At 40.5% G+C, this 19,131-nt stretch overlaps 2 protein-coding genes across 4 annotated transcripts in view; one reads left to right on the top strand and one right to left on the bottom strand.

The window, feature by feature from the left end:
- The first annotated feature begins 37 nt into the window (after window positions 1-37).
- DMAC2L (distal membrane arm assembly component 2 like) lies at window positions 38-10,290 on the top strand. Of its 3 annotated transcripts, none has more exons than XM_037155638.2 (5): window positions 38-122; window positions 6,666-6,781; window positions 7,676-7,884; window positions 8,446-8,617; window positions 9,281-10,290. In XM_037155638.2, the coding sequence occupies exons 2-5, from the start codon at window positions 6,675-6,677 to the stop codon at window positions 9,393-9,395; spliced, it is 603 nt and encodes a 200-aa protein (XP_037011533.1). In that variant the 5' UTR covers window positions 38-122; window positions 6,666-6,674; the 3' UTR covers window positions 9,396-10,290. The 3 variants fall into 3 exon arrangements, with proteins under 3 accessions (XP_037011533.1, XP_053526050.1, XP_037011532.1); XM_053670075.1 differs by lacking the exon at window positions 38-122 and adding an exon at window positions 488-539; XM_037155637.2 differs by lacking the exon at window positions 38-122 and adding an exon at window positions 5,270-6,275.
- CDKL1 (cyclin dependent kinase like 1) overlaps window positions 10,290-19,131 on the bottom strand; it is a 41,891-nt gene continuing 33,049 nt past the window's right edge. Inside the window, exons 6-9 of the mRNA XM_053670074.1 lie at window positions 18,501-18,583; window positions 15,405-15,461; window positions 14,135-14,290; window positions 10,290-12,529 (exon numbers count right to left, since the gene is read on the bottom strand). Coding sequence (XP_053526049.1) covers window positions 12,422-12,529; window positions 14,135-14,290; window positions 15,405-15,461; window positions 18,501-18,583 — 404 coding nt within the window. The 3' untranslated portion in view covers window positions 10,290-12,421. The remainder of the gene's footprint in view (window positions 12,530-14,134; window positions 14,291-15,404; window positions 15,462-18,500; window positions 18,584-19,131) is intronic.

The raw sequence follows: 19,131 nt of genomic DNA, 5'->3' as shown, positions 1-19,131 counted from the left end.
CGCACCTTCGCCCCACGTGGGAGTGGCTGCTTGTGACCAATGGACGCGCTCGGCGGAGGGCGAAGGGCAGGCCGGCTTTGGTACACGCCTGTGACGCTCGCTCCCTCCCTCCCTCCGACGCTGTGAGTAGAAGCACTAGGCCGGAGCGGGCGGGACTAGGGTGGTGGTCACGCTCTCCTCTTTTCCTTCTTCAGTCGCTTGGCTTAGGGAAAACTTGCCCCGCAGAGTGGCGCGTCTTTGACCTTCACGGTAGAGCGGAAGCGTGACTGTGGGGGAAAATCAGGGCGTGATTACGGTGAAACCTCGTTTTCGTGGACCCAGTTTCTTTCTCCCTTTCACCCGCTCGGCCCCGCCCCAGCTCCGGCCCTGTCCGTTGTCCGCTGGAGGCGGATTGCTGAGCACCCGGCTCCCGCCAAGCCCAGCGCCCACTGAAGGAGCGCGCCCCGTCCGGCCTTAGCCTAGGTCCGGACCCAGGCCCTTTGTCACGGCAACTCTGTAACGTGCGGTCTTCTAGACTTCTTTCCGTGAGGCTCCTGGCGGTATCATTCATTCGGTTATTTATCGGTCATGTAAATATCGCATAGAGGAACCAGATCCCTCAGTCTCTGCCTTCATTTAGCGTTGTTTCTTTATCTTTACTACTGGGCCGATATACAGTTTTAACTTTGTCGTGCCGGCCTGAGAACATCGACTCACCTGTACAGGTCTCATCTCCCCAGTTTTCTTATCTGTAAAATGAGGGAGGTGGGCTATGTAATCTCTAAAAGACCTAATATTCTAAAATTAGGTGATTTTCACCGTGCCAGCGTAACACCCGTTCTCTGTGCCTAGTTGCAATTTTTAATTTTTAGGGTCAGAACAGCTGAACAGAAAAGTAGAATGATAAAGCTTAATTGCTGGACGGACTTTACTTGCCCATTTGGATTTGATTCCAGTCCTTAAGTAGCTTGGTGAGGAGGTCACTTCACCTCTTTGCCTCAGACCCTCCCCTCCTCTGTGAACTGGGAGTAATGGTAGTGGCTCCCTCAGAGGGCTCTTCGGATTAGGAGATAAGGCTCATCAGGGTTTTTAGCACAGTGAAGTATTCATTAAATGACTGATTTTTATTATGCTCAAATGGTTTTACTTCCTGGATAGTTGTACATGTTTCCCTTTATTTGTGAAAACAATGTAGAATGTTACCTACTTTTTCCATTGCAAAAAGGAATGGTTATTTTTTAATTTATTTAAAAATTTTTTGAGATAATTGTAGATCCCCATGCAGTTGTAAAGAACAATGGTGACTATGCTCTTTACTAAGTCTCCCTTAATGATAACAACATCTTGCAAAACAGTAGTACATTACAGCCAGGAAATTGACATTGACACAATCCACTGATCTTATTTAGGCTTCACCAATTTTACATATATGTTTTAATCAGTCCTCTCTGAGGGTACATTCATTGATTTTACAGAGACAGGAAGGGGGAAAGAGAGAGAGAGAAGCATCAATGTGAGATAGAAACATCAATGCGTTGCTTCCCATATGTGCCCTGACCAGGGAACCAAACCTGCAACCACATGGTACACGGCTCAATGCTCCAACCAACCAAGCCACACCAGCCATGGCAAGTTCTATATAGTTTTTATCTGTATATAGGTTCTTGTATCCACCACCACGGTCAAGCACAGTTCTATCACAAGAATTCCTCCATTTCCTCCTCTCCTTTTTTAATTTATTGATTTTTAGGGAGAGGGGGAAAACACCAATTATTTATGCTTTTTAAAAAGATTATTTATTTATTTATTTATTTATTTATTTTAGAGCAAGGAAAGGGAGGGAGAAACAGAGGAAGAGAAACATGGATGTGTGAGAGAAACATTGCTTGTCTCTCGCATGCCTCCAACCAGTGGTCTGGCCTGCAGTCCAGGCAGGTGCCCTGATCGAAATCAAGCTGGAAACCTTTTGGTTTGCAGGACAACACCCAAACCACTGAGTCACACCAGTCAGGGCTATTTATGCATTCATTGGTTGATTCTTGTGTGTGGCCTGATGGGGGATCTAACCTGCAAGTGTGTATGTATATGTCATATATATCGTTGGGATAATGCTCTAACCAACTGAGCTGCCTGGCCAGGGCTCCTCTATAGCCCTTTAAAACTGCACTTTCCTACTGCAGGGCACCCCTTCCCCAGTCTGTTCTCCCTTTCTAAAATTTTGTCACTTCACAAATTTATATAAAGAGAACTATACAGTATGTAACTTTTCGGAATTGGCTTTTCTCATTCAGCATAATGCCTTTAGATCCACCCCAGTTGTGGCATGTATCAGTAGTTAATTCCTTATGCCAAATAGTATTTCATGGTCCCACAGTATATTTAGCCATTCGCTCATTGAAAGACATCTGAGTTTTTTCCAGTTTTTAGCTGTTTTGAGTAAAGCTGCTATTAACATTAATGTACAGCTTTGGTGTGTGAACCTGTTTTTGTCTCCCTGGGATGGGACAAATGCCCAAGGCTCTGATTGCTGGGTTGATAAGCACGCATTTAGTTTTGTAAGAAACTGCCAAACTGCTTTTCCAAAGTGCCTGTACCTTTATACATTCCTACCAGCATATGGTGGGGTCACTATTCTTTATTTTAATCATTTTGATAGGTATGTAGTGGAGATGGTTATTTTTTAGTTGACACAGCATGTAGTGATTTGTTACTAGGTTGAATGAGGAATTACATACTTCCAGGGTCTGTGATCAGACTTTCACAGACCATAGTAACTTTTACTGCTGCGATTTTAAGCATGTGCTTCTTAGTTTAGCAAGTTGAAAGAACTTAAAATACACGTGCTGTTTTTACAATTTTTTTCTGTTTACCCTCTCCCCTAGGATTGTACCTTAATTTGTTTCAATTAAGCGATTTCATATCAAGAGCTCACCTTACATTTATACACCCTGTGGTATCTTTGGCTAGAGACATTTGTGTTCATGGCACCACCCTCTCAGCTGAGAATCCATGTTCATCTTCCTCTGTGTCAGAACCTGTGAGATGTTAGTTCAGTAAGCACCATGTGATGTTGGCCTAGAAATTGCTTTTGGGACCTTTGCTTCCAGTTCCTAATGAATTGCTCTATTTCACTAGACTCGTCATGCCTCAGGAATAAGAATTGACATCAATAATAGGTTATTTGCAGTGAAGTAGGGTTGTAATTTGGGGGGAACAACCCCCCAGTTCTGATAACTCTCTCTCCACAGCCCTTTTGACCACTAAGTTAGCCATCACTTTGAATAGCCCACAGAAGTAATTATATTTAATATGTAAAACAGAACTTCCACTTAAAAAACCAAACTTTTTGTGCAAGTGGCAACTCAGAAACACTCTAAGGATCCTTTTGAGTCACACAGAGGTTTGGCCTCCTCTAAGTCACAAACATAATCGCAACTTTTAGGAATGTCAGTTCCTAAAAATTTGTGGCTCTAAGCCATGTTCTGATAATAAGTGTTCTTTTTAATTATTTTAATTCTTGAATTATTTATCACAGTAGTAATTTAGTAGTGGTTGTTTTTTTTAATCCTCACCTAAGGATATGTTTATTGATTTGAGAGAGGGAGAAAGAGAAACATGGATCAGTTGCCTCTGGTACCCACCCCAACCAGGGATCGAACCTGCAGTCTTTTGGTGTACAGGACCACCCTCCAACCAACTGAGCTCAGGGCCAGGGCAGTAGAGGTTATTTTTAACTTGCTTTTAATTGGTTTCTGTTAATTCGTTAGAGTTAAATTCACCAACTTACCAGTAGAGGTCTCCTCTTTCCCTGTAGAAAGCATTCCCAGAGGTGGCTGCTTGAATTCATCTGAAATTGCTAAAAATCAATTAGCAAAGTTGCAGTTGAGAATGTAAAAACCTACCAATTAATTTCTTACCTTTATTGCCAAATAAAAAATTGATTTTAATACTTAAATTATTATAGTAATATAAGAGGTAATGTTTTTAGAGGTCATAGCTGAAGTAGTAAATTTGGCCTTTCTTTAAGCTGAATTAGAAAGCAGGCCAAAATTAATCAAGTGAAAATACTCCAGTTTTCACAGACCACTTAAATGCACCTGCTTCATAACGGTTTCTCTGGTTTTACATTTCTCCATGGACATATATCAACCGCTGACGACTGTTAGTTAGCAAAGATTCATTAAACTCTTGCATTGGGGGGATGGCACTGTGCTCGGTGCTGAGCAAAATGGAGATGAATAAGATGTGATCCTTCCTGTTCTTTTTGCTTTGCATACCCTTCTTTTTTCTGCCTAACTGGAAACTCAAGTCATCTTTTAAGAGCCATCCAAAAGAAAATTCTAGTGTGAAGCCTTCCCTTCACTAGTTTAGGCTCTGACAGAACTTGTTTATACCTCTACTAAGACACGCTGCATGTTCTTTGTGTCTCCAGCCTTCTTCATTAGACCATACATTCTGTGAGGACAGGAACCATGTCTTTGTCTCCATTTTTTTGTTTTTCTATCTTCCATTGTATCTCTTGCACTAGGTATAGCAAACATCCAATAAATATTTATCGAATGGATGGATGGATGGATAAAAAATGGCATTTGAATAAAGTCTTGAGGTTGGGTAAGATTTCCACAGAAAGGATTGGGTGGGCGGAGAGTGATGATAAATAAGCCACAGCCTGAGTTGAAGCTGGAAAGCCCAGATTTGTAAATGAGGTTGTCAGCCAGTGGAATTTTTAGAGGTGGGCACAGGTGGTGGGAGCTTTAACAAAAAGCTGGAAGGGGCTGAGAACGTGAAGGTGATAGCAGGGTGGGAGGTGGTGAGAGATTAACAGTAAAGAAGGGAGAGCACTGGTGGAAAAGAGCAGAAGGGTAGGTGAGTCCAGGTTCTGTCCTTAGACTTCATCTCTCACTGTTCCACAGCCTCAGCATCCTCAGAGCCTTCCTCAGCTCTAAGTAGGCTCCCTCTCACTCAGGCCTCTTTCTAGTCCTCTTTTTTCCCATGAGTTGCAGAACCATCCAATGATTAAGGAAGGAGCCCTGAACTGGTAATAGAACTAGGTTCAAGTTTCAGCACTGCCACCAATTAGCCATGAAACATTGGGCAAGTTCTTTCAAACACATGCATTTATTAAAACCCCACCTTGTTCTAGAAAGAATTTAGGGTGTCAGCAAGTTACTTCATAGCAGGGCTTCAGTTTCCTCATCTCCGAATAAGACGTTTGGTCCAGGTGGTCTGAGTTCCTTTCAGCTGTACCGTTTTGTGACTTGGACTCTAATCATTTGTTGCTCATCTCCTCTTAGAAGTTCAACACTTCATATTTAGAATGTACAGAACTGGGAAATAAAAAAAAACCCGAACTCACAACCCCGTGCCTTCCGACACTGATTTCATAATGGCATCATCATCCTACCAGTGACTCAGGACCACAACCGAGTGTCACCTTCAACTTCTCTGGCCCTTGCCCCTACATCTCACTTACTGAGTCATGTGCCATCCATTCTGTAGGGTCATTTTCATTCTTTCCCTACTCAGCCCTTTCCCAGGCCCACGTGTACCTGGAGCCTTTGTGAGCTGCTTCCTATCCTGTTCTGTTGTACTCAATCTTGACGTTGCTGTCTGAGTAATACACCTGAAGCATAGCTCTAACAATGCCAGTGTTTGGTGCTAAAACCTCAGTGACTCCCAGCCACCTGCAGAAGACAGTCCAAATTCCCTGGCTGATTATGCCGGACCCTTTCTGATGTGCCTATGTAAACTGTCTCCTCATTACCCTCATGTGCTAACCAAACTGAGAGACGACCTGCCTTAAATGCCCCTGCCTCAGCTCATCTCCTAACAGACCTTTTCCTGGTACCTTTATTGGAATCCTGGCCTGTTCTTATTTGAACTCTCTTGAAGCATTTATCGGGTTCTATCCTGTATTTTAACTACTCTGTAACTTGTTTGAGCTCACTCCACCCTGCCTTAACTTGTTAGCTCCTCAAAGGCAGAGACCAAGCTTCATTTATCCTTGTTTTCCCCCTACCTGGCACAGTACTAGAGACACATGAATTGGCATAAATCAGATTGAGACACAATTCAAAAATCACTTTCCGACTCATGGTTATAGACTTTTACAGCTCGAAATCATCTGAGCACCTCGTCTCCTTTTACAAGTGAGAAAACCAAGGGTCAGAGAGGTGAAGTTACCGGCTCAGACTTTCCCAGCTGCCCTTCCGCAGTTGTTTGCACTGTTCTGGTGACACTGTTTGCAGCCTTGTCATAGGAGGATCTGCTTCCATGTCTCCTCTTCCTTCCTGGACGTAAGTGTCTTGACCTTCACACAGCATTCTTTAGGCGATTTGATTTGCATTTTCACGCCAGAAATGTAGATTGGGAATGAGCTGATTTGGATCAGTGTGTGGGTGCACTGCCTGAGTGGACACCAGGTGGCAACGGTGCTGACAGATGCCAACTGAGGATAGAACAATGGAACTGAATGTCAAGGCTGGAAGCAACCACAGAGTTCCTGGTTTCTCTTGCAGCAGCAGAAGCTGGGAAACTGAGACGGGTGCCTTGCTCAATAACTATTGAGAGACGAGTGAATCATCAGCTTTATTGGCACAAGAGCGTTGACTTTGAAGCTGTAAAGTGATTATATGTGACTCCGGTTGCCAGCTGATTATCTAATTAATACTGTTTTGTGTGTCTAGATTAAATAAATGATGCTGTTTGGAAAAATTTCCTGGCAGTTGTGTGGCTTAAAGAAACTCCCATGGTCATGTGACACCAGATACTTCTGGGGCTGGTTGAATGCAGTGTTTAATAAGTAAGTTACTCTCACTACAGTGAAGGAACATGGGGATTGTTAAAGTTAGATAAGCTGCCATTAGTTATGAGATTATTTCTTGTGTTTCCAGTGGGTTTTTTTACAGTGTATACAGTATGATTCTCATTTTGTTCAAAAACAAACAACACACATAGAAGCATTGAATAAAGATCAAAAATAGATTACAAAATATTAACGTGACTGAGTTGTAGGATTTCAGTGATTTTTATCTTATTTGGCCTTTCCCTGCCTTTCAAGTTTTCTAAAATGAATATTTATTACTTTTATAATCAGAAAAGCTCAGTAAGCGTGATTTTAAAATATTCTGTGGATTCTTAAAGGATCTAGTTAGCCTTTTGAATAGTATCAAGGGAGCTCAAGTTTTTAAAAAGTTAATGGGTGTCATGCTTAGAAACATTTAGAAACTGGTGAGGCTGACCTCTTTGTTGCTTAATATAGCATTAACACCACTAACTAGAGAAAAAGTTATATATAGAAATCAATAAATATCACAAGATTAATTTGAACATAGGTTCAAAATTATTCCCTTTTATCACTAATAAAAACAACCGAGTGCATCACTAAATACATAGTTACTGAGTACTGCCTGGTGTCAAGAACTGTGCTACATGCAAACCAACACTCACATCTGCCTGATAACTCATATAAAAACATGTCATGACAGAGTTCACTTGAAAACAAAAATAAAAGCAGGAAAGGTAGCAGGTAGAGCCACTGTGTGTTTTCTTTGTGTGGGTCTCACTAATACACTTGTCTCCCGCCTCAGTCATTTGAAATGGAAAGTTGTTGCTATTCTGTGTTTATGTTGGTGACTATAGTTAAGAAGCTAATGATTACAGCAAAACCTAACTGCTTTTGTTCTCTTTCCAACAGAGTAGATTATGAACGCATCAGGGACGCTGGGCCCGAAAGGGCGGCCTCGGAGTGGCTGCTGCGCTGTGGAGCCACGGTGCGCTACCATGGCCAGGAGAGGTGGCAAAAGGACTACAACCAGCTCCCAACAGGCCCTCTGGACAAATACAAAATCCAGGCCATTGATGCCACTGACTCTTGCATCATGAACATTGGATTTGATTACATGGGTAACTACCCTATCATTTGCTTATGAGAAATGCAGGTGATTTACAGTGACCTTTTGTTGCAGTTGAGCATTATAGTCATACATATGTCCTTTTTGCCTTTTCAGTATAATGCAGTTTGTTTCTCCCTCTCTATAGTATTTTTTGAACTAAATACAGATTACAAACAACTTCCTCTCCTTCCTCCCCTTACTACGCTTGTCTCTATATGACTTTATTCTGTGGTTTATTGACTTAGAATTCAAGCCTTGTTTGTCAAACTTCTGTCATTGAGAAATCCTCAGTATGTAGGAATAATTATATTCACACAGCTGCTGGTTGGGTGGGCATATCTTTCCTCCAGTGCATGGATGTCTGACTGCAATATGGTCCTGTCAGTGCAACCGGTGTAGTGAACACCCCGTGTGGTTAATGAGGTGACTAATCATTCCAGTTTTCTGGGACTGAGAGGTTTCCCAGGACATAGGATTTTTAATTCTAAAATCAGAACAGTCCTGGGAAAACTGGGATTGTCAGTTATTTTAATGGTAAAACAGAATCTTAAACTGCCCTTTCTCCCCATAGAGGGCCTAAAGCATGTTGAAAAAATAAGGCTTTGCAAGTGCCATTATATCGAGGATGACTGTTTGGAGAAAATTGGCCAACTTGAAAATTTACAAAAAAGCTTGTTGGAAATGGAAATAATTTCGTGTGGCTGTGTCACAGATAAAGGCATCATTGCTTTGCGTCATTTAAGGTAGGTGGTCAGTGCCAAAATGGAAACTTGATAGTTATGTTCAGATGAAAAATCAGAATTTAAGACAGTTGAAGGGTCGTACCTTGTTTTAGTTCTGAAAAATATGAGAAAATGATTTAACCTTCATCTATAATACTTTAAAATAGTTGACGTTTTCAACCATAATAGGTTATCTTAGGGAGCATCTTTTTAAAAAAATTAAATGTATGTAAAGCACCTCGCATCATGCCTGCTACTGTAAGCTCTCAATAAGCATGATCTCTTATGCTTCCTCTGCATCTTTTAAAGCAATTTCTCCCAAGTTCTGCCAGTAACCTATCACAGGAAGTTTGAGAGATTTTAAACGTCAGAACCTGAAGTACTAGATTGTTTGTTTTATCCAATAGTTGAGGCTTCAGGGATTCATCTTGGATTCCTTTAAAAACTTTTCTAATTTGTTTCCCTTTCTAGGTTAAAATTCATATTTTATATCTCATATGCAAAGGTGTTTATGACATAATATATATATAGTATTTGGAAAGATTCAGCTAAAATTATTGGTATAATTCAGAATAACTAATATATACACCCTGTCATTTTTTTCTAAAAGTTAATAAATTGAATTTAGTTTTAATGCTATAAGAGTAAAAGCCAAATTGAAGTAACTTCTTTCTCTTTTTACAGAAACCTCAAGTATTTGTTGTTAAAAGATCTTCCTGGAATAAAAAATAAAGAAAACCTTGTCCAAGCCTTTAAGACAACACTCCCTTCCCTGGAACTAAAATTAGACTTGAAGTAAAAGAACAATTATCAACAGTCGGTGCCTTATTCAATGTAAAATACCTTTGAAAAGTGTTGATCCTAAATAGCAACACATAATTATATAATCATCAATGGAACTATAAAGAAAGCAGAAAGTTCATCATGTAGAAAATATTCAGACAAGGCTCACTAAAGGTACTAAACTGAAAATGATGTAAACCAGGTAGCATTTTAATTCTAATATACTCCTCCTTTTATATAGATACCTGTATAGGTACCTCATGATTTAGATGCTGACTTAAGAGTTCTTTCAAGTTATTTTAACGTACAACACAGATATTCTTTATTGTGTTTTAACAGTAGTTTATGTTACATTTTACTTTAAAGTTATTGAAGCATGTTACTATAAGTGTACAATTATGAAAAATTGAAAGCTAAATTCCAGATTCATCGTTGAAGTCAATTATGCAGTGTAATCAGTGGTTACTGAGGCATTCATGCTGCTTCTCAGGGTTTGCATGCCTTTCTCATGATCCTGCATTCCGTTGTTTTTTATAACATACACCCTTTCTCTGAATGAGTAGTTTCTGGCTAATTTGTCTATTTGGTAAGTTTAGTCTGGTGTTTTATTAAAAGTAGACATAAATACTTGGCTGAATTCAGATAGTTCTGCTGACTGCAGTAAAGCAGAGGAAATAAGCTTGAAGACCAGCAGAGTTGTACTTACTTTTTGCTTAAATTAAAAAACAGCATTCAACAGAAAATTTTAACATGTCAATTAGAAACTGATTTTTATTCCCCCATATACATTGGATGCTATTTCCTATGAGCTCAAGGGACATCAGAAAGGAGTATACACAAAACTCAATTATAGCTAGAAAGCAGTGATAAAGAATATCATTAAATAAAAACATTATTTTTACCTGCTTGAAGTGGCTCTTATTTTATTATTGTTATATGCCAACTTGTTTGTGGATTTTTGTATGTTTGGTTTCAACATTAAGCTGCTGAATATAAGTTTGGAAATAATTTCAAAATAAACACTTTCTATGATACAGCATTCAGGTAGAAATATGAATTTTAATTGTGCTTAGAAACCAGCTTATGTAAATAGCACATACCATACATGATGTGCTATTTACTAAAGTGATTGCCACTATCACTTTTTTAAATCAGAAAAATAATCAATGTTTTAAAAACACAAAGATATAGAAGAGTCTCACGTGAAATGGTGATTCAAGGTGAAGAAAAGGTTGCAGATATGGTTAATATAAGCATACACTTAATAGAACTCATTAGAAACAGCAAGCATGCCTGTCAGTTTGTTTGATTACTGTGTAATGAGGCAACTGATTCACCACAGTTCAGTCAGGAGCTACTTTTTATTCTGAAAAACTTACATAAATTAGGCAGTTACAGTCATCTGCCTTGTCAAGTGCATTGTTTTGGGTGAAGGAAAAGAGGGAAAACAAAATGTAAACTATTCACAGAAGTTGGATATCCTTCCTTGTCATTTGACTCAAAACTGCATAACAAGAATTAGATAATACTGGGGTTAGTAACTAGCCTACTATCAGCCCTATGCAAGAATCTACACACATCGGGAAGACTTTGGATGTCATTAAACTGGCTGGGGCAGCCAAAATGATCGAGCAGATGTCAGAATTTGGTAGGCTACTTACTTAGCTGTAAGTGAATAAGGTCAAATGCTCTGATGAAGAAAATTAACATAGCAGTAAACTGAGGGTGCAGAAAAATGTTTTGAAGATACAGTAAAATAACAACTTCAAAACCCATGGCTGAGAACAGCTAGGAAATAGCAGCAGCACATCAACCAAAAATGACTTTGAGTTATAAGAGACATGAACTTTATACTGCCCTTGTGTCTAGGTGACAAGGATGAACTGTTTGAATAGGAGCAATAGGCCAAATCAAGGCTAATTACATCATCATTTTAATTATCACTGTGCAAAGCGAGGAATCGTCAATATCATTTTGGACTACAGTTTTGTTATTAGTTAGAATAGTGTATATATACATATATACATACACATGTGTGCATACACACACATATAGTGTAAAAGGATAGTTCAAGGAAAACAACAGTTTACAACCTAAGGTCTTTCATGACCCAGGTAAAAAGCTCATAAGTCATTTCTTCCGAAACCCAGATCACTATGGTCCCGCCTGTAGATCTGTCTCCAAGTCTGATGCTGAGCGGGAGAGAATGACGTGCTAATTACTCTTAAGCTGGCAGGCTCAGTTCCTGCCAAGCCTATAGGTTTTGTTCTACCCTTTGCACCTTGGTCAGTGCCAATCTGCATGCCATTGTTTTCAAGGGGAATTGAATGAACAAATGTAGATGGAGTATAGTAATCCATCTTAGTCAAAAATGACTAAGATGCATCCTTTACTAAAGGTAAAGACAAAAGTATATGTGAGAAATGTTTATAAACATATTAAACACATCAGCATACGTGAGTATGATAATACATGATTTTAAGTATTTTGAATAACTTAAATATTCTAAAAATGTTTTAAAACTTAAAAACCAAGAGATAGAACAAATAGGAAATGGAATTTTAAATAATTTGATTTCAAGAACTGAAATACCCCTTAAACATGTTGAAACAATGTGAAAAGACAGGAGATAGGACTCAAGGCAACAGAGATCTACGGAAATACATATGGGCATTTTGTGATCCATTTCTCACTGTTGCTTATGGTACAAGGGAAGCATAAATCCTTTTTACATCTCCTAGTTTTGCTGGAGCAATGGGCAGTAGATACCCTTTCCATACCTGTCCATAAGTTCAGCTACTTAGATACAACAAAAACACTAGTGGAAAACCAAGCAAGTTTTCCCTTTCTGTTCTGGATAGCATCACCAAGCATGGAAGATTGCTTCTGGAATTTTCCTTCCTATCTTGCCAAGTGGTCTCCCCTTTTCAGTTACTTATGTTTTCTCAACATATGGGTGGTTTTTGATCAAATGTATTAGGGGTTTTTCTTGAGTTATTGATCAGTTCTTTTTTTTTTTTAAATCATCAATCTCCAACCTTCTTAAATGTTTGGAAAATGGTAGTTAAGTTTCTTGGTATTGTAGCTGTACTTCTTATTATCCAAAGCTGGAAGGATGCTGCTGTTAGTCAGCTGAGGTAGGTACTGCAACTGAAAATACAAAGCACAGAATTAGGTTAAATGCCATGCATTTTTTCATTGTTGGTAACACCACAAAAGAGGTAAGTAAGTAAAATTTTCTGCACAGAATCCAGAACCTGAGAGAGGACAAAATGTTTAAATTTGGTCTCTGCTTTTCCTTTTAGAGGTTTACTTCACATTAAGAAGAAAAACATGCACATTAAAGAAAATTTAGGGAATATAAAAAAGGAAAAATCTATGTGTCAACGTTATTGGGAAAAAAAGCATATATCCACAGGATCATTTAAGCCAAAGCCTTGTTTACAGCAAAGAAAACTGGTGTCTGGAGCTCTTAGGCAATTTGTCCAATTACCCCTTAATTAAAAAGACAAAACTGCTTCCTTCATGCTGCCAGAAAATGTTTGAATTTATTGTACATGTCATGTAAAAACAAGGAGAACACACATCTATACTTTTTTATTGTACTATACAGCCATAGATAACTGAAAAGCAGTTATTTTTTATTACTTTTAAATCAAACAGTTGAATCCTTCAGTACTTACAAGCAGTACACAAATTAGTGGGATTCCCATATTCAAGTAAAACTATTCCCATCAAGACCCTTTACTCTTGATCACAAAGAAAGAGCAAGATAAGGGCTAACTCTGGAGGGGGAGTCTTTTTCCAAACCGTTTTGCTACCTGGGTCCTATATGACAGAGACTAAAAGAAAAGCATTCTCAATTTCGAAACTGATCTATCTTAGGGCCCTGAAGTTCATGTGGCACCTGCTCCTAGTGGCCAGTATACCCTCTTCCTTCCTCCAAACCTCACACACACAACCAGATACCACTCATCATGGTGTGCAGTGGAGGCTGCAAAGAGAAAGTCTAGGGCAAGATCATTTAAGCTTAAGGGGTATCCAGGCAGTTTCAGAAGTGACCAGGAGCAGCTAGCTCATCTTACTTGTGGTTCCAACTACAGTCCATCCTAAATTATTATAGCTTTCGGTTTATGACAAGACACTTAATGTAAGGCCATTTTCCCACTTTACATGAATCATGATGCTTCACATGCTCCTAGCCTGCAGTTTGGATGCTACTCTTTGGCTAAATGTACTGTTCTGCTGCTCTTGCTGAAGGCACTCATCACTCACTGCATTTACCCTACACAACTCTGCCAATTAGAGGATCAGGAAGGAAAACAGTTCCTTTGGGGAATAAAACCTGGAATGGCAATTAATACAGAAGGTAAACAAGATGACAGAGAGCTGCCGGGATGAATCTGATTTCATTTTCCAAAGCACAAAAAGCACACTCAGCTGGAATGACACCAGGTACAAGGCCAAGACCTGTGCTCACACATGCCAAAAACCCTGGTCCCTGTGCGGCACCCAGGAACTGCAGGGCAAGACCATCTTTAGGATTCGGGGAAAAGGGCCTTAGGAGGCAGCTGTCTCTGGGGTCCTGGCTAGTAAATCATGTGAGCAGGGTCCTGGGGTAGGAACAAGGTCCTGGAGCTGCAAGCCACAATTGCCACCACCAGTATAGATTCACGCTCTTGACTAGGTGGCAGGTCTGAGGTCATTTGAAACTGCAGCCTTGCATGCTTTTGCAAAGCTGTGCCCCATTCTTACCCCAGGCAGGTGCTTTCGATTCTGTCTTAGGGCCTTCCTTGTTGGCTTGTCATGATCTTTGGCCAAACCCCCTTTTTCTCTGATGCTGTCAAAATACGGGTGTTGCAACAGCTGTTCACACGTCAGTCTCTCAGCAGGGTTCATGTGAAGACAGCCCTAGAAGAAGAGAGAATCCCATCTTTTCACTTTTAAAAAATAATATTAATGTATTAGTGTCATGTTTTCTTCTTTGTAAGATTAAGTTTATAATCAATTTGGAATAAGGTGCGGGGGAGAGGAGGGGACAAAAACCCAGTCATGGTTTTATTTCCTTTCATGATCTTTCCGAAATGGGTAACCACATAATAAATAGTTTCTGGAAATAGTAACAAAAAATCATTTTCCCCACCTTGTTCTCTTCTTGAGGCAGGTGCTACTCTGTCCCCAGGGAGTAGGGTACAACTTGAATTATCCCCTTAGCCCATTCTGTCCCTTGCACACACTTTGTAAAAACTAGGTTGATTTTTTTTAATTTAAAAAATAATACCTACACGCGGTAAAAATAAAATGCATACAAGATTCAGCGAAGTCCACCACTCTTTCCATCCCCCTCTAAAATCATATTTTTCCATATTTTTTCAGAAACAGTCTAAGCATTACAAGCATACGTGCGTTTGCATAGAAGGAGAGGCATAATGTACATCCCTTTATGTTACACCTTTCTTAACTCTTTGCTTTGCCAGGGAGCTGTCCATGGGGCTAATACTGGATTGATTACTGCTCATGATCCCATACCCCAGGGAACTGTCTCACTTTTTAAATTATGTTATAGATGCATCAGAAAAGGTAGTCAATACTTTTTGAAATGGGTGGGGCATTGACAGTAATTTGCAAATATTTTAATAGCACCTCATTCACAGAAGACCTATAGAGTTTTGAAAATGTGTATGTATATACATTTTAAAATCAAAACCTACTTTAAGTACACCAGAGAGTTGACTCCTTTAAAAAATCCCATGGTTAAACATTTTTTGAAGAAAAGGATCCTTTTTAAAAGCAAATACCACTCCTCTGAAATGCCTATTTTGTGTAAATTTAGAAGTCAAATACAATATTAACTTTATTTAAAGTAAAAACACTTGCAGCTGTTTTTACTGTAATAGAGTGTGATCCATTTTAAAAACCGAAAACATTTATACTTTTCAAAGGAGAAGAATTCTAAAAGGAACACTTTTCAATCTGTGGATTCCCTCATGACAACAGCTGCTGGAAAAGCAATGGTTTTTTTTACCTTCAAGAGCCCCAGGGCAGGATAAGAAATGTTTGGAAATTTTAATTCGAGTGGTTCCTGTTTAAAAAAAGAAAGAAAGAAAGAACAGGGGGGTTTACTTACAGCATGTATTCAAATATGAGGTTACTTCAGATTGCATTTCTTTTGAGTGAGAGCAGCATCTTCCTGGGACCTTCCTGGCCTCCTCCATCCTCTGCCCACCATACCTCTCACCTGCAACAGCCTCCTATGCCTGTTACACAAGCTCCTTCTCTCCCCACCTCCAGATGGATTTTCCAAATCTTCTTCCGAACCACTCCCTGCACTTCCTGAATAACTGATGCAGGTAGCAAATTATGAGAAAACACTAGTGAAACAATCAAGCAAATTCATTGAGCAATTTGTTATTCCCTTTTTTTTTCTGCCTCAATTTATATAACTTGTCTTGCCTCAGAATAACTTTCGGTACTAATTTTGGCTTTTATATAAAGGGGCCCAATTTTGCATTTATTGACATTTACAGAAACGGAGCTTCAAAATAGATTTTTTTTGTTACCCATGTGAACAGATGCTTCTTGGTTTTCTGAAATAAACACTCTTGTCTCCTCCCACAAGAGCCTGCTGTTTCCCTGATCATCCTACTGTTTAAAGTGTCTCCCAAGCAGATATCCCTCAAAACTCCTTTAGCCATGTAAGACTTCTGCTCCAGTTACGTGCTAGAGACAATGAGAAGTAACAAACAAGATAAGTGGAAGAAATGCCCAATGTCAGACAGACAGACAGACAAGCCAGTTCGTGAGATTATTCCACTGACAAAGAGGCTAATCGGAGAGGAGAGCTGAGAGAATAAGGGCCAGCTGAGCTGAGTGAAATAAATGACTGGCTGTGTTGGGTATGAAGAGGGCAGTGTGTGAACTGGAGGCTGGAGTGGCTGGCCAAGCTCGCCAAATGAAATGGGAACCCCGGTGCTGTGTGGTTTAAACGGGGAGGCAGACAACGACCACCAACTCCCGAGTGTGTACTTATTAATCTCTTATAAGGGTAAGAAACAAGAGCCTCAGTTTTAGAATCCCCTGTGATACACAGGGAGGAAAAAAAATCCTAAAGTAGATTTGTATTAGCCCTTGAGAGCAGGCCCTCTCCTAACCACGCTTGGCTGTAGGTTAAAGCAGCGATTTTTAACTGGTGTGCTGCAAGAATTTTTAAAACATGCAATAACTATTTAGTCAGTGTCACTGACCCCTTTTCCCTTGGAATGTCAAATAAAAAAATGACAACAGTCAACACAGCAATAGATATCCAGTGTGAATACATCAAAATAAACCTGTTTTTTTGTCTGATCAGCAAAAAATACATTTTTTGGTGCGCTGCAGAATTCTAGTAATGAGTTTGTATGTGCCATGAGATGAAAATGGTTGAAAATCGCTGGCTTAAATACTTCTCTAGCCATTTCTGGGTGCTGCCTCTGTGCACAGCTGGGGTTTGAAACAACACTGCTGGCACTGGGCTCTGCTGTCTCAGCTCGGTGTCTGGGATGAGCCTGGAGGGTTGGCTGGGACTCGATGGGCCCATCCTGCCTGCTTAGCTACTTTTCCCGGCCCCGGACGCCAGCAGGCCTCCCTCCGGCAGGGTTACTGACCGGCAGAGGGACTCAGGCACAGATGTTGAACCAGCACATCCCTTCCATTGCTGCTTCCTGTGTTTCTGTCAACAGGAAATCCCCTGCAGGACAACCTTTGGGAAACCATGGGAAGTTTTTACATTTATGAAACCTGGGTTGTTTCTGAGGCTTCACCGGTACACAAGCAAACAGGAAATCCTAAGGGATATTCAGTGTGGAACTGGGAATGTCCAGGTCACTAGGGAGCCAGCTGGGTCACCTCCCATATGCCAGGTGTCATTCCTGCCTCTCTGTCCCAGCACGCTCCCAGCACGCCTCACTTTTCCCCTTGCTGGTGGCTGCAGGAATGGGAAGAGGACGTGTTCGCTGTGAGACGAGCCAAGGGGCTGAGGGCTGAGGGGGCAGACGGCTCAGATGGAACCTGGCAGAACCTCCATGTAGAAACTGAGCAATGGGAGGGTTAGTTTCCACATGAAATAGGTCTCTTAGACAGTACAAACAGAGGATTTCACAAACCTTAATTGTGCTCTGCAACGTTTTTGATTATTATACCGGTCCATTGGAAGACATAAAAAATATTAAAAAACCATAAAGATAAAAATTGCCCCACCATGAGAGATATACCCTATTAACATTTTTGTATTTATCTTGTGGCCATTTGTTTCACAATTGTAAAAAGCTTTTCATGATTTTTCAGAGGTTGTCTTATTATTTTAAATATACACATTGTATAGTAAATAGTTGTTAAAATTATGTCAAATTATATATACTGTTTTATAAGTATTTTTTCATTTAGCAATATTTGGTGAACTTTTTTTTCAGGTGAATACATAAAAATCTATTTTTACTGGCTACATGGTATTTCTACTGTAAGGATAGACCATAAGTTATTTAATCCTCTACTGACAGGACATGAGAGGAAATGATTTCTATTAAAGAATGTTACATCTTTATACCTTTTATTGGAATAAATTCTTGAAAGCAAACTAAGGGTATGCATATTTTTAATTTTTCACTTGTTTTCTTAGAATGAGTATGTTCCCACACTGGCCACAGCGGACAGGCACCAGAGCGAGGCTGGCCACGCAAGTTCATCACCGTTTCCCGCCACGGTCTGGGAGTGACAGTACCCTAGAGCAGGGGATCTGGGCAGTGCTGGATTTTCCTGGATGAGTCATTGTCTGAAGCTGACTGGCTCTGCGCTGCCACTGCCAAAGACGACGAAGGCCAGGTGAGGCCAGGGCAGGCACTCTGCATTCCTGTCCACCGTGCTCACGAACCTCTGCTGACTGGGGTTTGGTAGTTACTCACATGCCTGAGCCCCAGGCTTTTTCCACTCCTAGACTGACCTTCCAGGGCAGACTGGGCCGTGGGGCTCAGGAAAGTAACTACCAAAACCTAGTTAGCCTGCTACTTCCCATGTAAATGGAATGATCACCACCTAAACACCCTGGTAACCCTTGTGTGCAGGATTCTTTCCAAAATGGGTCACTCACCATATCTTCAGGGTCTGGGATTTTCACCCCACTGAAGTACTGATTGGTGCTGAACACTTGCTGGTGCCTGGGAATGAGATCTCCTTTGGACAGAAGAAAGAAGTAAAATAAGATGGGCCCCAGTCAGAGAGAGAGGCATCAAGGCAGCCTCAGCAGCCCGCACCGAGGCCGATGGCGCACAAAGCGCTGGCAGGCACGGAGGAGGCACGCACAGAGCCGGAGGGCTGCGAGGTTCTTGTCCCTCGAGGCTCAGAGCGTATTTAAGTAATCCAAACTGAACAGCTCAGAAGCACACACACAAACCAAATAACCCCTAATTTTAATAGCAAAAGTGCAACAACTACAAATCAAAATCATGTTAACTGAATGAATCCTGATGGATTGAGACAAAAGTGTATTGGCCTGAGGTTAGCACAGTGCCTGACACATAACAAACACTCAAAAAATGTTTAAGGCAGGAAGGGAGAAAAAGGGAAGGAAGCAAAGAAGGAAGGAAGGGAGGGAGGGAGGGAGGGAGGAAAAGGGAAGGTAAGGGAAAGGAGGGGAAGGAGGAAGGGGGAGAGAGGTGAAATCGTGGAAGATCTAGTTAGAAGGAACACATTTCTAGCCTGGAACTACCTTTCCTTGTTTC

Source organism: Artibeus jamaicensis, unplaced genomic scaffold, assembly GCF_021234435.1.
Source record: "Artibeus jamaicensis isolate MK-2021 breed Jamaican fruit bat unplaced genomic scaffold, CSHL_Jam_final contig_548, whole genome shotgun sequence".
NCBI lineage: Eukaryota > Metazoa > Chordata > Mammalia > Chiroptera > Phyllostomidae > Artibeus > Artibeus jamaicensis.
Note: the sequence above shows the minus strand (reverse complement) of the source record. Positions and strands in the feature narration are given on the sequence as shown.